At 43.5% G+C, this 15,042-nt stretch overlaps 1 protein-coding gene across 1 annotated transcript; it reads left to right on the top strand.

The window, feature by feature from the left end:
• The first annotated feature begins 4,347 nt into the window (after window positions 1-4,347).
• On the top strand, window positions 4,348-9,136 carry LOC115381611 (tripartite motif-containing protein 16-like). Its single transcript, XM_030083105.1, has 2 exons — window positions 4,348-4,401; window positions 7,729-9,136. The coding sequence occupies exon 2, from the start codon at window positions 7,782-7,784 to the stop codon at window positions 8,619-8,621; it is 840 nt and encodes a 279-aa protein (XP_029938965.1). The 5' UTR covers window positions 4,348-4,401; window positions 7,729-7,781; the 3' UTR covers window positions 8,622-9,136.
• Window positions 9,137-15,042: the final 5,906 nt, after the last annotated feature.

The following is a 15,042-nucleotide window of genomic DNA, read 5'->3' as shown; positions in this document are numbered from 1 at the left end:
ATACTGGCCTTATTTCAAGGTATCGGGTACTCGCGAAGGCTACCGATGCCAGCCGCCGATACTCACGGCAAGAAAACCCCACACGTAGTAAGCCCTCCTCACCAGCAGTTGGCGGTAGTGCAACCAAATGGGATGCAAGCTGCCGACAAACATGAAGGAGGAAGAAGCTCCTCTCTGGAGCGCTGACAGGCGCAGGGCTACACTGCAGTGGGCTGACTTCTCCATGAGTCTCATCCAGAGCAGAGACAACAGGAATGAATCCAGAACGGCTGCTCGTCTCACCAAAACTCCGCCGGTGTGGAAATTCTTTTATACAAGTGAAAACGAGCCGAGCTTTGCAGAATGCTAACTCTGCAATGCTAAAATTGCTAAAGGAGGTGCGCGATGTTGTTCATTTACCACGAGTAATTTGTTTAAACACCTAAGGCGAAGCTTGTGGACGAGAGTCTGACGCTGTTGTGTTGGAAAAAAGAAAACTCCGGCAGCAACTCGACGGCAAACTCTGCAGAAGACCGAGAAACTGAGAGCAGAGATCCGAGAGCAGCACAAATAACACGAGCAACTCTTTAAACTCGGGGGTTGTTCTATCTTTGACTTTAGTTCATAAAAAAATCATTAAAATTAGTACATTTAAAAACCATAGTTTATGTAAAGTGTAAAACTCAGAGAAATTGTTTTATCTTGCACTTAATTTCATTTAAATAAGTGCAAACTCAGTTGCTTGTTTTATTTTTCAGACTATTATTTTGGACTTAAACGTAGTGGCTGGGCTGCCTTTTTATTGGAAATAAAATTCATTTTCAAAAATAATCTCATTGCATTATTTTACATTTATGTATATAAAGTATCGGTATGCAAGTATCGGTATCGGTGAGTACTGAAGATGAAGTACTCGTACTTGGTATCGGTCTGAAAAAAAGTGGTATCGCACATCCCTACATCCGGGGCTTGAGCCCAAGTAGCCACCCCCGAGATCCGCCTATGTAGAGTGGTAATGGAAAAAGATAAGACAAAACAAAGGTAGAGAAGGGGACACGCAAAGGTAGAGCGAGGAAATGTAAAGGTAGAGCGGGGAAACCCAAAGGTAGAGCGGGGAAACCAAAAGGTAGAGCGGGAGATGTAAAGGTAGAGCGGGGAAACCCAAAGGTAGAGCGGGGAAACCCAAAGGTAGAGCGGGGAGATGTAAAGGTAGAGCGGGGAAACCCAAAGGCAGAGTGGGAGATGTAAAGGTAGAGCAGGAAAACAAATGGTAGCCAAGGTAGAGCGGGGAAACCCAAAGTTAGAGCGGGGAAACCCAAAGGCAGAGCGGGGAAACCAAAAGGTAGAGCGGGAGATGTAAAGGTAGAGCGGGGAAACCCAAAGGTAGAGCGGGGAAACCCAAAGGTAGAGCGGGGAGATGTAAAGGTAGAGCGGGGAAACCCAAAAGTAGAGTGGGAGATGTAAAGGTAGAGCAGGAAAACAAATGGTAGCAAAGGTAGAGCGGGAAAACGCAAAGGTAGAGTTAGGAAATGCAAAGATAGACTGAGGAAACACCAAGGCAGAGCAGAGAAACGTAAAAGGTAGAGTGGGGAGACGTAAAGGTATTGTTGAGTAATCCAATCCAGAGGTATTGAGCGATAACAGGTACTGCGGTATAGAGAAGTTCTAGGACAAACACATACTCGTTGTTGGGTAAGGCACAGCAACTGAGCGGTGATGCCCAGACAGCTCAGTCCAGCGTACCGTTCAGAGGAACACCACGTGTTGGAAGCTGCTCTGAAGGCACAGTGAAATATTTCAAGCATCGCTGGTACTGACAAAAGTATCCCTCAGAAAATCCCAATGCCGCGTTTCTGGTGGCATTCTGACAGAACAAACTCAATCCTTCTTTGACGAAACATTCAATTTTAATGCTCAACACACACACACTCTAATAAAACACACAGCTGTGGTTCGTCCCACCTTCAAATGTTCGCTCCAGAAGCTTTGCCTCAACAGTCCCTTAATCAGTTAAACTCACCTTTCAGTCTTTGCGGTCTCTGGCACGTTTACTCAGTAATCTACAGCGGCCTACTAGGGCCATGAGAATTCCTAAAAGTCTTCAAAAAGATCTTGAAACATTGTGAAAAGTTGTGGGGAAAAAAACCATTGAATCCACTGAGAATAAGGCAGAACTGGTTTGATTTGTCTGTCTTGACGCCTCTGTTTCGAGCTGAAAATGAAAACGATTCAAACTTTAATTTAGACCAAAGTCAGCAGATTTTCTGGTAAAATAATAAAGACAAATAACACTTCACTCAATTGCACTCCGATGGTTAACAAGAAGGTTGTTTCATTCCTTAAAAAAAAAAACAAACAAACAACAGAAGGGTTAAAAGAACAAGCAACAAAACTCCGCCGTAGTGATCTGACTCGTGAATACAGAGCTAGTTTGGACCGTTTTCATTGGTTCAGGGCTGAAACCGATCTGCGAAAGACAGATTTCAATGGAATTAAAAAAGAAAGTTCAGTAGAGGAGGAAAGTGCAGATGAAGGGAAATCGAGCACATGTCGTGTCTTTCAGGTTCCTCCAGTTATCAGTCATTGGAAAGGGTCTGAGTGGTTTGGACCGATGAAGGCGTCGCCGGGACTCCCACGATCCACTGCTCGTCCACCGACTCCACCTGCGTCACGATATCACCGACCTGCAGGGGGAAACAGAACCGAGGCGGGTAAGAACGAAGCTCCGGCATGAGTCCAGAGGAGATAAGCAATTCAGAGGGTTGTGGAGAGAGAGAGAGAGAGAGAGAGAGAGAGAGAGAGAGAGAGAGAGAGAGAGAGAGAGAGAGAGAGAGAGAGAGAGAGAGAGAATCGGCCAATCACAGACCTTGAGAGTCAGCTCGTCTTGGTTCTCAGCCGTGAAGTCGAACACTGCTCTGGCCGATCCTCCACTAGCCGGCGGTGGACGCAGGGAGGGCTGGGTGAAGGCCGCTGGGTAAAGCCCCTCCTTCCCGTCCACTCTGCCCCTCCTCCACTCGGCGTCGATGTGCTCCGTCACCCAGATCAGCGCCCCCTTCTGGAAGGACAGGTCCTCAGCCGTCTGACCGGGGAAGTCGAACAGCGCCTCGTCCCATTCCTCCTCCTCCTCCTCCTCCTCCTCCGCCGCCGGCGCCACGTCACTTCCTGGAGTTACCTGGCACTTTTGAGAGGAAAAAAATTGTCAACAGCACGACGGCAGCGAGGAGAGCTTCACCCAGATAATCCATCTCATCCAGAAAAGAAGCCTTGAGGTGAAACAGGAGCTGAGATCCCAGCAGCAAACTGCAGTGAGTGAACTCAAAGAACTTCAGAAGAAGCTGGAGCAGGAGATCACTGAGCTGAAGAGGAAAGACGTCCAGCTGGAGCAGCTGGCTCACACAGAGGACCACACCCAGTTTCTGCTCAGCTACCCCTCAGTGTCAGCACTCAGTGAGCCCACACACTCCTCCAGCATCCAGACTGCTCCTCTCAGATACTTTGAGGATGTGGCAGCAGCTGTGTCAGAGAGCAGGGAGAAACTCCAGGACATCCTGAGAGACACAGGGACAAATATCTCACTGAGAGCCGCTGAGGAGGAGCTGCTACTGCTAATGCTTCAGTCATTAAAGCTGCTGGATGTCTGGGCTCCTCGTCCTCCTCGTCAATGAACCAGGTTAATGTATAATGTGGACACGAATCAGTAGTGATGGCGAGATGAAGCTTCATGAACCACTGTCTTAATTTTCTGAAGCCACTAGATGGTGCTATCCGTTCAAGAAATGTTTGAAAGCACACTTCATTGCCAGTACTTCAGCCTCAATCTTTCATCCAAGAGTGCCGTCTCGAGGCTTCAGAAAACAAAAACAGTGGTTCATGAGGCTTCATCTTGCCATCACTACTAATCAGCAGATCATCAGTGAATCAAACCTTTGTAAACATTGATTTTTATGGAAATTTAACTGTTTAATCACTTTAAAGACTGTTTTACCAGGTTGTTTTTAAGAATTTGGATCATTGAAAAAAGTGACTTGACAATAATGATGATGTTTTTAAATCCTGTGATCTTTTCTCTTTCTGTGTGATGCTGAGACTGTTTCTAATTCATGAACTTAAAACAGTCAATCTGCTCAAACTACAGAAATCCAGCTGGTGGCGTCACTGCCACTGAAATTCCTGTCAATGAAGAGTGTGTTATGTAAAAAGACAATAAAATGAATCTCTGGGATCATGGTGACCGTGTCAGTCCTCAGTCTCCTTGTTGTACTGGTTATGAATGCCACAGGAGGATTGTGGGAAGGTTTGAGTTGAAGTGAGTTCAGTGGGAGGGCCAAGCTGAAACACCTGGTCAGGTGAAGTGACAGGACAGCATTCACACATGAAGAGCATCGAGGCAGCCACATCCCACTGATCAGCATCAACACTCAGGTGAGAGCCTCTGATGCACACACTCTGTCTTCTTCATGTAAAAAAAAAAATCGATTTCTTCTCACAAACTATTGATTATGATGAGGGGTAGGGAAAAATAATCAAGTCACATCAGTGTCAGGATCTTTTGTTAGGTGATTTTAAAATACTTCTTTTGTTCAAAAATAGAATTCAAAATGTTGTTTTTTTTGTTGTTGTTAACAACAACTAGAAAAAAACAAACCAAACCAAGAAGCACTAAAATCAAAGAATCACAATTTAAATTTAACCGACATCAAAAAAAAAAAAAAAAGAATAAACAAATAAATGAATAGAAAAATAGATTTAAAAAAATCGAAACGGGAAAGAAGCATATTGCGCCAGCCCTAATTATGTTAGGGATCCTCAAAAGAAGGGAACAAAACTAGCAGGTTCTACGAGTTATGAAACACATCAGGGCCACTCAAGAAGGACATTCAGTTTGCTGCCTGAGACTTTCACCATGTGCACCTGATTCACTCTGCCTGCCTGTTTTAAATCACTGCATTTTCATTTTGGTCACATCCAATAGAAAATACATGATTAATGTAAATGCAATGGGCTCATTTCTTAAAGTAAATATTTTCAACTGTATCAATGCAAAAAGCTCAAGTTCATTTTTACTGTTTACTCTGAGAATTTATTCCATATTAAAGTGAAATTGGTCCTGTGACTGAAAAATCATTAAAAATTAAATTGAATCATGAATCAAATGGAATTAATCTGGGAAATCTGAATAGATAGCCAGCTCTGGTTACAGACTTATGTTTCCAATTGCATTTACAGCATACGATTGAGAATCTCTTTCATTACTAACGGTGATACGCTGCTCCAACATACATCTCAAGTTCGTCTTAATCACAAAAATAGTGTAATAATCACCTTCAAATTTAAATTTTCAGGTTTTTCTTTATGCAATGTCTACATGTTTGATCAATTACAGCAGAAAATTCCAACAAGCTCAACATGAAGCCAATTTTAATGATACTTCCTTATGCAAATACTGTGACATTTTAAAGAAGTGCAAGTTTATTAGTTCATCCAGTCTTGGCCCACAGGTTAGTGGGTTTGACTTTTATCGTTACGTGTTACAGTAACTCGTCCCATTTCACTGGAGCAACATTTTTTAAATTGTTTTGATATTGACTTGAACTCATTAAATCTGTCATGAATGTAATAGCAAGTGTTGAAAACTGCTGTTACATAACCGCCTCTCAAAAGGAATCAATTCTCAGTCGTTACATAACTGCATCAGACGTTCCACGTCTCAATAAAATTCCAGTAAAGACTCAACAACTTCCTGGTGTGTGAAAACTCCTTTCAGTCAGGTTTGTTTTCTTACATCTTGCACAGTTTGGGTCAAAATCACATCAATGTGAGCAGAGATGACTGTTGTAAAACCTAAAAAGTACACTCTCTCTGCTCTTTAAAAAACATTTCCAAATGAATGATGCTGCAGGGAATTTATAAATTCAAATGGACTTTGATTGACTCTGCTGCATTTGAGTCTGTTGCTCATAATATTCTGCTTCATCACATGAAACACTAGCTGAGCATCTCTGGAAAACAATGAACTGATTTAAACCCAAATAAAAGATTCTTTGTGTCAGCCATTAATTCCGTGTCTGTTCTGAACCCTACATGTGGAGTTCCTCAAGGTTCCATCCTGGACTCACTATCATTTCATGTCTTTATGCTTTTATTAGCTTCTATGCTGATGATACAGATGTTTACATCCAATTTGATCTGGGAAATAATGATTTGGTTCTCCAAAAGCAGCTTCTGCATTTTTGGCTTTGAGTGAAAACTCATCATTCTTTTCATTTTTGTTTCAGGAAATTTTGGCAAGCTGTTTGCACCGAAAAGGCAAACACACCTAAAACAATATTTTCTCTATGAGTCAAATACTGAACAGTCATGGGCCCCGGATCGAGCCTTGTGGAACTCCAACTCGACTAGGCTCAGATTAAAAATGACTGGAACTCTTTGTTTTTGTGTGATTTTTTTAGTTTTTATGTGGAAGAAGTTCCTAATTTCAACATTTCACGGTCAGCAGGTAATTGTGCGCGTTGAGGCCGCTCCCTGTCATGGTTTGGCATGAGGAAGTTCCACAGCTTTTGTCTTTGATTGTGCGCAGAATGTCATTGTGACTCAGCATCACTAAAATTGCATCAAATTACCATCAATAGACTTTCCCTTTAACTTACCGACACCTTAACAAGAATGGTCAAAGCAGTGCCCTGTTGTTTCACTTTAGTACGAAAAGTGTGAAATTCAATCAGTAAATCACACAAACTCAACCGAACTCTGGTGCTTCTCCCCTTTCTAAACTGATACTGTAAAAGTCTTTATGGAGAAATGAGGAAACATCACTGCTTCCAGGAATAATTAAATCTATTTCTGGATTAACTGCTTCTCCTTCTGTCAAAGTTCCAGACTGCAGCTGGATCAAGGTCCACATGTTTGAGCTCAGAGCCAATAAAAACACTGACTTGTAGCTTGGACAATAACAATGTTAGTATAACTGATAATGATGATCAAATTAAAAGCCTTATTTATTCAATATTATTAAATTTTGAAACAGGTTGTTTGAACTTGTATAACAGAAATGACACATTTTTCAGATGCTTCAAATTGTCAAAACATGAGGCCCGTGGGCCAAAACTGGCCCAAGAGGCTCCAATCTGATCAAACTCTCAAGCAGGTTGTAAAAATTGCAAAGAAAATTTAATCTTTTTTATGCAAATTTCATCAGTGTAGATCTGAGTTGAGATTTTGGTGATGCTGCCATGAAAGATAGCCAACCAGCATTACCCTTAAAGTTATGCTGAGTGAGTTTGTACAATCAGAATGCTACAGCTATCGGACTTTCTTTAACCTTTCACTGTATTATTCACCAGAAAGTTTAACTGAAATTGGCTTTATGTTGAGATTGTAGTTGGTGATTTTTTAGTTTTGTGAAAATAGACAGTTGAATCATCTGCATAAAGTAAAATGTGAAGGTTTGAATTTCTTGTTGCTTAAATGTTTTTTCAGCCTCTGAATTGAGGATCAAATGTGCAGGAAAAGAAGAAAAAGCAAATAAGCTGTTTGTGGTGTGGTGTTTTTCTTGAACACAGTTGACATTATGTTAGGTTTTATATTTTTTCTATCTTTAAGATCAGTTTCTTAGGGTTAGGGTTGTCTGATAGGACTCATGATTCAGAGAGCACACAGCCACTAGGGGGCGACTGATCATCACACCACATAACTGATGATTCAATGTTTCCTCAGTCAACATTATGAAAAGGTCTTCTTTGTTTCAAACAGAATATTGAAGCTGTGCTCTGAAGCCGACAGTAGCAGCTCACCAGATCACCTGCATGATGGACCAAAGCCGAGGCCGTGAAACAGTCCCAGCTGCAGCGGAAAGGAGCCAGAAGCAGAAGAAGCTGAAGGCGAATCGACTAAACATCCAGCAGAGTATCCAGCAGCGGGAGAACGATGTGAAGCTGCTTCAGCAGCAGATGCAGAAACTGCAGCTGGAGATCACCGAGCTGAAGAGGAAAGACGTCCAGCTGGAGCAGCTGGAAGACAAGAAGGACCACAACCGGTTTCCACCAAGAGGCACCGGAGAGAAGCCTTCAGAGCCACAGACCAGAGCAGAATTCTTAAAATATTCACAGCAGATCACTCTGGATCCAAACTCGGCACACAGACGTCTGTTACTCTCCAAGGAGAACAGGAAGGTGGCCATCAAGCGTCAGGACGACGCTTTCGTTCCTCATCCCGACAGGTTCACCTACTGGTACCAGGTCCTGGGCAGACAGAGTCTGACTGGACGCAGTTACTGGGAGGTGGAGCGGAGAGGGGGAGGAGTTTTCATTGCAGTCACATACAAGAACATCAGCAGAGCAGGGAGTGAAAACGAATGCATTTTGGGGTTTAATGACAAATCCTGGGCTCTGAAATGTGACAACAACTCTTACATGTTTTGGTACAACAAGCAGTGCAGACCCGTCTCAGGTCCTCAGTCCTCCAGAGTGGGAGTGTACCTGGATCACAAGGCAGGTATTCTGTCCTTCTACAGCGTGTCTGAAACCATGACTCTCCTCCACAGAGTCCAGACCACCTTCACCCAGCCGCTACACGCTGGACTGTGGCTCCTCGGCTCTTCTGGAGTCTCTGCTGAGTTTAATGAACCCAGTTCAGAGAACTTCTAATCCTGATTGAAATTCTGCCCGTGTCATTTTCTCATGTAGTTCAGACTACAGAGGGAAACATAAGAAATCATGGGAGGTCTGACCTGCAGAGGCAACAAAGAGGAGCATTAAAACTTCTGTCAATGAGATTGTGGGGTCACGAAGAGATAATCAGGGGTCTTATAACACATGTTGGAGCATCCCATGCTTGACACCGATTCAGAGTTGTGTGATTGACAATCTGAGAATCTACTAAATATGTATCATATTTAAATTCAATGAATGACTGGGACCCTCTTGAGGAATTAACTTTCTTTTTGGCATCTCTATATACTAAAGAACAACTGATTTGAAATATGGGAAGTTGTAACCAGTATTTTCACTATTTTCTGATTTATTTAGTTTTAGAACACTCTACTTACATTGTATGTGGATCATCATTTGTTTTCATTGTGTGTGGGTAATGTTTGCTTAATCTGTTTGAACTGGAATATCTCATTAAGTTTGAGCTGTTCAGTGTGAGGCAAAGACAATAAAAGCTGAATGTGGAATTAAGACTGAAAGGTTTATTTGGATTAAAAAGCAGGAATGTTTGGTTACATAAACAACGCGTGATGCCAGGATTTCTGTCACACTCACACACATTTCCCCTACTGACTTGAAAGTGAATAAATACCAGCCGAACGGGTTCAAAGTGTTTTTTTTTTTTTTTTACACAGTCTGAATCGGTCGTGGCGCCGCCTGCTGACGCCTGAAATGACAGCACAACAAGACACATTATAAAGTGCAAAAAATGTAGGAATAAAAGACCACTGAATGCTGATGGATGTTCGTCAGATACTCAAATAACTTTTCACTTATGATCAAGATTTCCATCTTCTCATGTGTCTTAGTAGAATGTTGAAATAAGCAGATGACCTGGAATAGATGAGCTATAATACTGCATCTAGACTTCATCACCTTAAAGAACAGCAAACTACAGTTCAGTTAACATCACAGATTTGAGGAAATGAACAGATGGCAAGGTTCTCTTGGATGGACTGCCGGAATTACTGTGACCACTCCAGAACGGATGTGGTTAAGACAATAAAAAAAAATCTAACTTAGGTAAAAAAAAAAGCTTAATTTCTTCAAAATGTAAGTTAATTTCATGAACAGCTGCTAATTCCATTATCAGAGATGTGAAAAAAGTCCCTGCAACATTTTCATGGTGATTACTTTTGAGTTATTTTGAAAGTTGTGGCACCATATTCATGAGGGGGATGTCAAAAGCGGAGCGTTTAAAAAGTTTCTTAGGTCTCTCAGGTGTACTTCTCATTAACTGAAAGGTAGAGTGGCAGGGGCGGATCTAGGATTCTAGGAGATCAGGGGCTTAGCCCTGAGGGTGCAGATGCCGATCTATTTTTTCCGGCATTTTTTGTGCCACGCATACTAAACTATCTTTATTTTTTGATTTTTTTTTTTTTTTACATCAACTTACCACCAATTGAAAGCTGAGAAAGGCACAGAGAACACTTAAAAATCAGACCCTTTAATGATTCAAATGTCTTACCACAAGCAGCCTTGAAGTCATTGTTTTATGCCTCATGTCCACTGAAAGAAAAAAAAATCTAAAATACAAAAGTTATTCAGACTGATCATAAACTAAAGAAATAATAAAATACCTTATTTCCTTCCTGCAGGCTCCCTGTGATCCTGGCTGGCACCTCTGCTGTCCTTTACTGCTCTGTTCTTCAGTCCTGTCTTCCATCCTCCTGTCTCTTCTCTCTTGCTTTCTCTGCACATTTTTTATGATTTCCTGTTCATTTTCCCCCTCACTCTTTCACTCCTTCCTCTCTTCTGTCTCCGTTACTCTTTAAATACAATATTTCAGAGCTGCTCTCATGTCTTGTCATGCCTTTTTTTGAATGTTAAATGTGGGTCATCTCCTGTCTTTTCCTCTTCACTCACACATGAACTAAAATAAATAAAAATATTTAGAAATAAAACCTATGAAACATACTGATATATTGAGTTTAAATGTTTGAAATGTTTCTTGATGAGATTCGAAAATTCTCCCTCTTCTTCAAATAAATGAACTGTTTTAAACTCCCTTGGATTAGCTGAAAAATACATCATGATTAACTGTTGATTGAACCACCCAAAAGTGTACATATTAGCTACAATTAGGACAAGCTTAAACAGCTGCCGTAGTACAGTATAATAATCCAAAAACGTCCTATATAATGGCAAAGCACTGACAGGGAGCACTTTCCTGCACAATGAATACTTTAATCATTTTGCTAGTAATACTTTTCATTCATATTTCATCAAGGGTTTTTAGTCTTATCTTGGAATGTAACATTGATCTTGCTGTCTTTCATTTTCAGTGCGGTTGTGTTGCTGTGTTGTTTTGTTGTTGTTGGTATTAACGGACAATACTGATAGCCAGCTGGCAAAATCAGTCAGTTTCACAAACCGGGAACATCAATCTGTGTTGCAGCTGCTGCTGCTGCTGCTGCTGCTGCTGGTGGCGACGTCCGCTTTTTTAAAAAAGCTTCAGAAATCCATCATGAGTCGACTCTGGTCAGCAGTAGAGTCAAGGAGCAGCAAATAGCGCGCATAGACGTGAACGCTTCTTCTTCTGGACAGGCGGCAGACTGCTGGCTGCTCTCCAGCGCATGCTGCCACTCTCTGGTGAATTCCAGTACTGCACATTATACTCAGACCAGCTCGGATCCGCGATCCGGGGCTCTTGACAAAACATCCGGGGCTTGAGCCCAAGTAGCCACCCCCGAGATCCGCCTATGTAGAGTGGTAATGGAAAAAGATGAGACGAAACAAAGGTAGAGAAGGGGACACGCAAAGGTAGAGCGAGGAAATGTAAAGGTAGAGCGGGGAAACCCAAAGGTAGAGCGGGGAAACCCAAAGGTAGAGCGGGGAAACCAAAAGGTAGAGCGGGAGATGTAAAGGTAGAGCGGGGAAACCCAAAGTTAGAGCGGGGAAACCCAAAGGCAGAGCGGGGAAACCAAAAGGTAGAGCGGGAGATGTAAAGGTAGAGCGGGGAAACCCAAAGGTAGAGCGGGGAAACCCAAAGGTAGAGCGGGGAGATGTAAAGGTAGAGCGGGGAAACCCAAAAGTAGAGTGGGAGATGTAAAGGTAGAGCAGGAAAACAAATGGTAGCAAAGGTAGAGCGGGGAAACGTGAAGGTAGAGCGGGCAAGTGCATAGGTAGAGCGGGAAAACGCAAAGGTAGAGTTAGGAAATGCAAAGACAGACTGAGGAAACACCAAGGCAGAGCAGAGAAACGTAAAAGGTAGAGTGGGGAGGCGTAAAGGTATTGTTGAGTAATCCAATCCAGAAGTATTGAGCGATAACAGGTACTGCGGTACAGAGAAGTTCTAGGACAAACACATACTCTTTGTTGGGTAAGGCACAGCAACTGAGCGGTGATGCCCAGACAGCTCAGTCCAGCGTACCGTTCAGAGGAACACCACGTGTTGGAAGCTGCTCTGAAGGCACAGTGAAATATTTCAAGCATCGCTGGTACTGACAAAGTATCCCTCAGAAAATAAAGTAAATACATAAGGTGCTACATTCTTTACACTTACAATTGAGAAGCATCTCACAGTTCATGTGCATTCAACAGACCAACACACACTGAAATTAACAGATAAACACATCAGCTTGCCAAGAAAAGCTTCACATAAGCAATCAATCATGTGTGTCAGGGCTGATGCTACCGCTAATGCTACAGAGCTACATTAGCCCAGCATAGTATTGAAGCATTCATTCAACTCACCAGTTCCTCACATTAACGGCACAAGATGGCAGCTAGGGACTCCCTGCAGGCCCGGCAGTGACTTCTACAAGTGTATAATGCAATACTCAGCGCACAGAGTTTGAAACAAAAGCACAGATGAATGATTGTAAAGCTTGAAACAAACCTGCTCACAGCTGTCGGCTGGCTTCCCCCCACACGTCTGAGTGGGGAAAACAGCTGAAGCATGAAAAGCAGGTCACTCTGAGACGCGATTGGCTCGCTCTGTCACGTGACCGGAATTGTGTGAGGTACGTCAACACGCAGCGTAAAGGTGCATTCAGGTGCACTCAGGACGGATGGAAAATAACTGTTTCCATGATTTTTAACCTGGGTTACACAAAGGTAGAGCGAGGAAATGTAAAGGTACAGAAGGGAAAACGCAGAGTGGCTAAACGCAAGGGTTGAGCGGGGAAACCCAAAGGTAGAGCGGAAAAACGCAAAGGTAGAGTTAGGAAATGAAAAGACAGACTGAGGAAACGCCAAGGCAGAGCAGAGAAACGTAAAAGGTAGAGTGGGGAGACGTAAAGGTATTGTTGAGTAATTCAATTCAGAAGTATTGAGTGATAACAGGTACTGCGGTATACAGAAGCTCTCGGACAAACACATACTCTTTGTTGGGTAAGGCACAGCAACTGAGCGGTGATGCCCAGACAGCTCAGTCCAGCGTACCGTTCAGAGGAACACCACGTGTTGGAAGCTGCTCTGAAGGCACAGTGAAATATTTCAAGCATCGCTGGTACTGACAAAGTATCCCTCAGAAAATCCCAATGCCGTGTCTCTGGTGGCGTTCTGACAGAACAAACTCAATCCTTCTTTGACGAAACATTCAATTTTAATGCTCAACACACACACACTCTAATAAAACACACAGCTGTGGTTCGTCCCACCTTCAAATGTTCGCTCCAGAAGCTTTGCCTCAACAGTCGCTTAATCAGTTAAACTCACCTTTCAGTCTTTGCGGTCTCTGGCACATTTACTCAGTAATCTACAGCGGCCTACTTGGGCCATGAGAATTCCTAAAACTCTTCAAAAGATCTTGAAACATTGTGAAAAGTTGTGGGAAAAAAAAACCATTGAATCCACTGAGACGAAGGCAGAACTGGTTTGATTTGTCTGTCTTGACACTTCTGTTTCGAGCTGAAAATGAAAATGATTCAAACTTTAATTTAGACCAAAGTCAGCAGATTTTCTGGTAAAATAATAAGAACAAATAACACTTCACTCAATTGCACTCCGATGGTTAACAAGAAGGTTGTTTCATTCCTTCAAAAAAAAAAAACAAAAAAAAAAACAACAGAAGGGTTAAAAGAACAAGCAACAAAACTCCGCCGTAGTGATCTGACTTGTGAATACAGAGCTAGTTTGGACCGTTTTCATTGGTTCAGGGCTGAAACCGATCTGCGAAAGACAGATTTCAATGGAATTAAAAAAAAAAAGAAAGTTCAGTCGAGGAGGAAAGTGCAGATGAAGGGAAATCGAGCACATGCAGTGTCTTTAAGGTTCCTCCAGTTATCAGTCATTGGAAAGGGTCTGAGCTGTTTGGACCGATGGAAGCATCGCCGGGACTCCCACGATCCACTGCTCGTCCACCGACTCCACCTGCGTCACGATATCACCGACCTGCAAGGGGAAACGGAACCGAGGCGGGTAAGAACGAAGCTCCGGCATGAGTCCAGAGGAGATAAGCAATTCAGAGGGTTGTGGAGAGAGAGAGAGAGAGAGAGAGAGAGAGAGAGAGAGAGAGAGAGAGAGAGAGAGAGAGAGAGAGAGAGAGAGAGAGAGAGAATTGGCCAATCACAGACCTTGAGAGTCAGCTCGTCTTGGTTCTCAGCCGTGAAGTCGAACACGGCTCTGGCCGATCCTCCACCCGCCGGCGGTGGACGCAGGGAGGGCTGGGTGAAGGCAGCTGGGTAAAGCCCCTCCTTCCCGTCCACTCTGCCCCTCCTCCACTCGGCGTCGATGTGCTCCGTCACCCGGATCAGCGCCCCCTTCTGGAAGGACAGGTCCTCAGCCGTCTGACCGGGGAAGTCGAACAGCGCCTCGTCCCATTCCTCCTCCTCCTCCTCCTCCTCCGCCGCCGGCACCACGTCACTTCCTGGAGTTACCTGGCACTTTTGAGAGGAAAAAAATTGTCAACAGCACAACGGCAGCGAGGAGAGCTTCACCCAGATAATCCATCTCATCCAGAAAAGAAGCCTTGAGGTGAAACAGGAGCTGAGATCCCAGCAGCAAACTGCAGTGAGTGAACTCAAAGAACTTCAGAAGAAGCTGGAGCAGGAGATCACTGAGCTGAAGAGGAAAGACGTCCAGCTGGAGCAGCTGGCTCACACAGAGGACCACACCCAGTTTCTGCTCAGCTACCCCTCAGTGTCAGCACTCAGTGAGCCCACACACTCCTCCAGCATCCAGACTGCTCCTCTCAGATACTTTGAGGATGTGGCAGCAGCTGTGTCAGAGAGCAGAGACAAACTACAGGACATCCTGAGAGACACAGGGACAAACATCTCACTGAGAGCCGCTGAGGAGGAGCTGCTACTGCTAATGCTTCAGTCATTCAAGCTGCTGGATGTCTGGGCTCCTCGTCCTCCTCGTCAATGAACCAGGTTAATGTATAATGTGGACACGAATCAGTAGGGATGGC

The sequence above is a fragment of the Salarias fasciatus genome, chromosome 3, assembly GCF_902148845.1.
Source record: "Salarias fasciatus chromosome 3, fSalaFa1.1, whole genome shotgun sequence".
Taxonomy (NCBI): domain Eukaryota; kingdom Metazoa; phylum Chordata; class Actinopteri; order Blenniiformes; family Blenniidae; genus Salarias; species Salarias fasciatus.
This window is presented reverse-complemented; position numbering and strand designations above follow the sequence as displayed.

What these genes read in the sequence shown, in the direction of transcription:
- LOC115381611 (XM_030083105.1), top strand. Translation starts at nt 7,782, where the DNA reads ATGATGGACCAAAGCCGAGGCCGTGAAACAGTCCCAGCTGCAGCGGAA.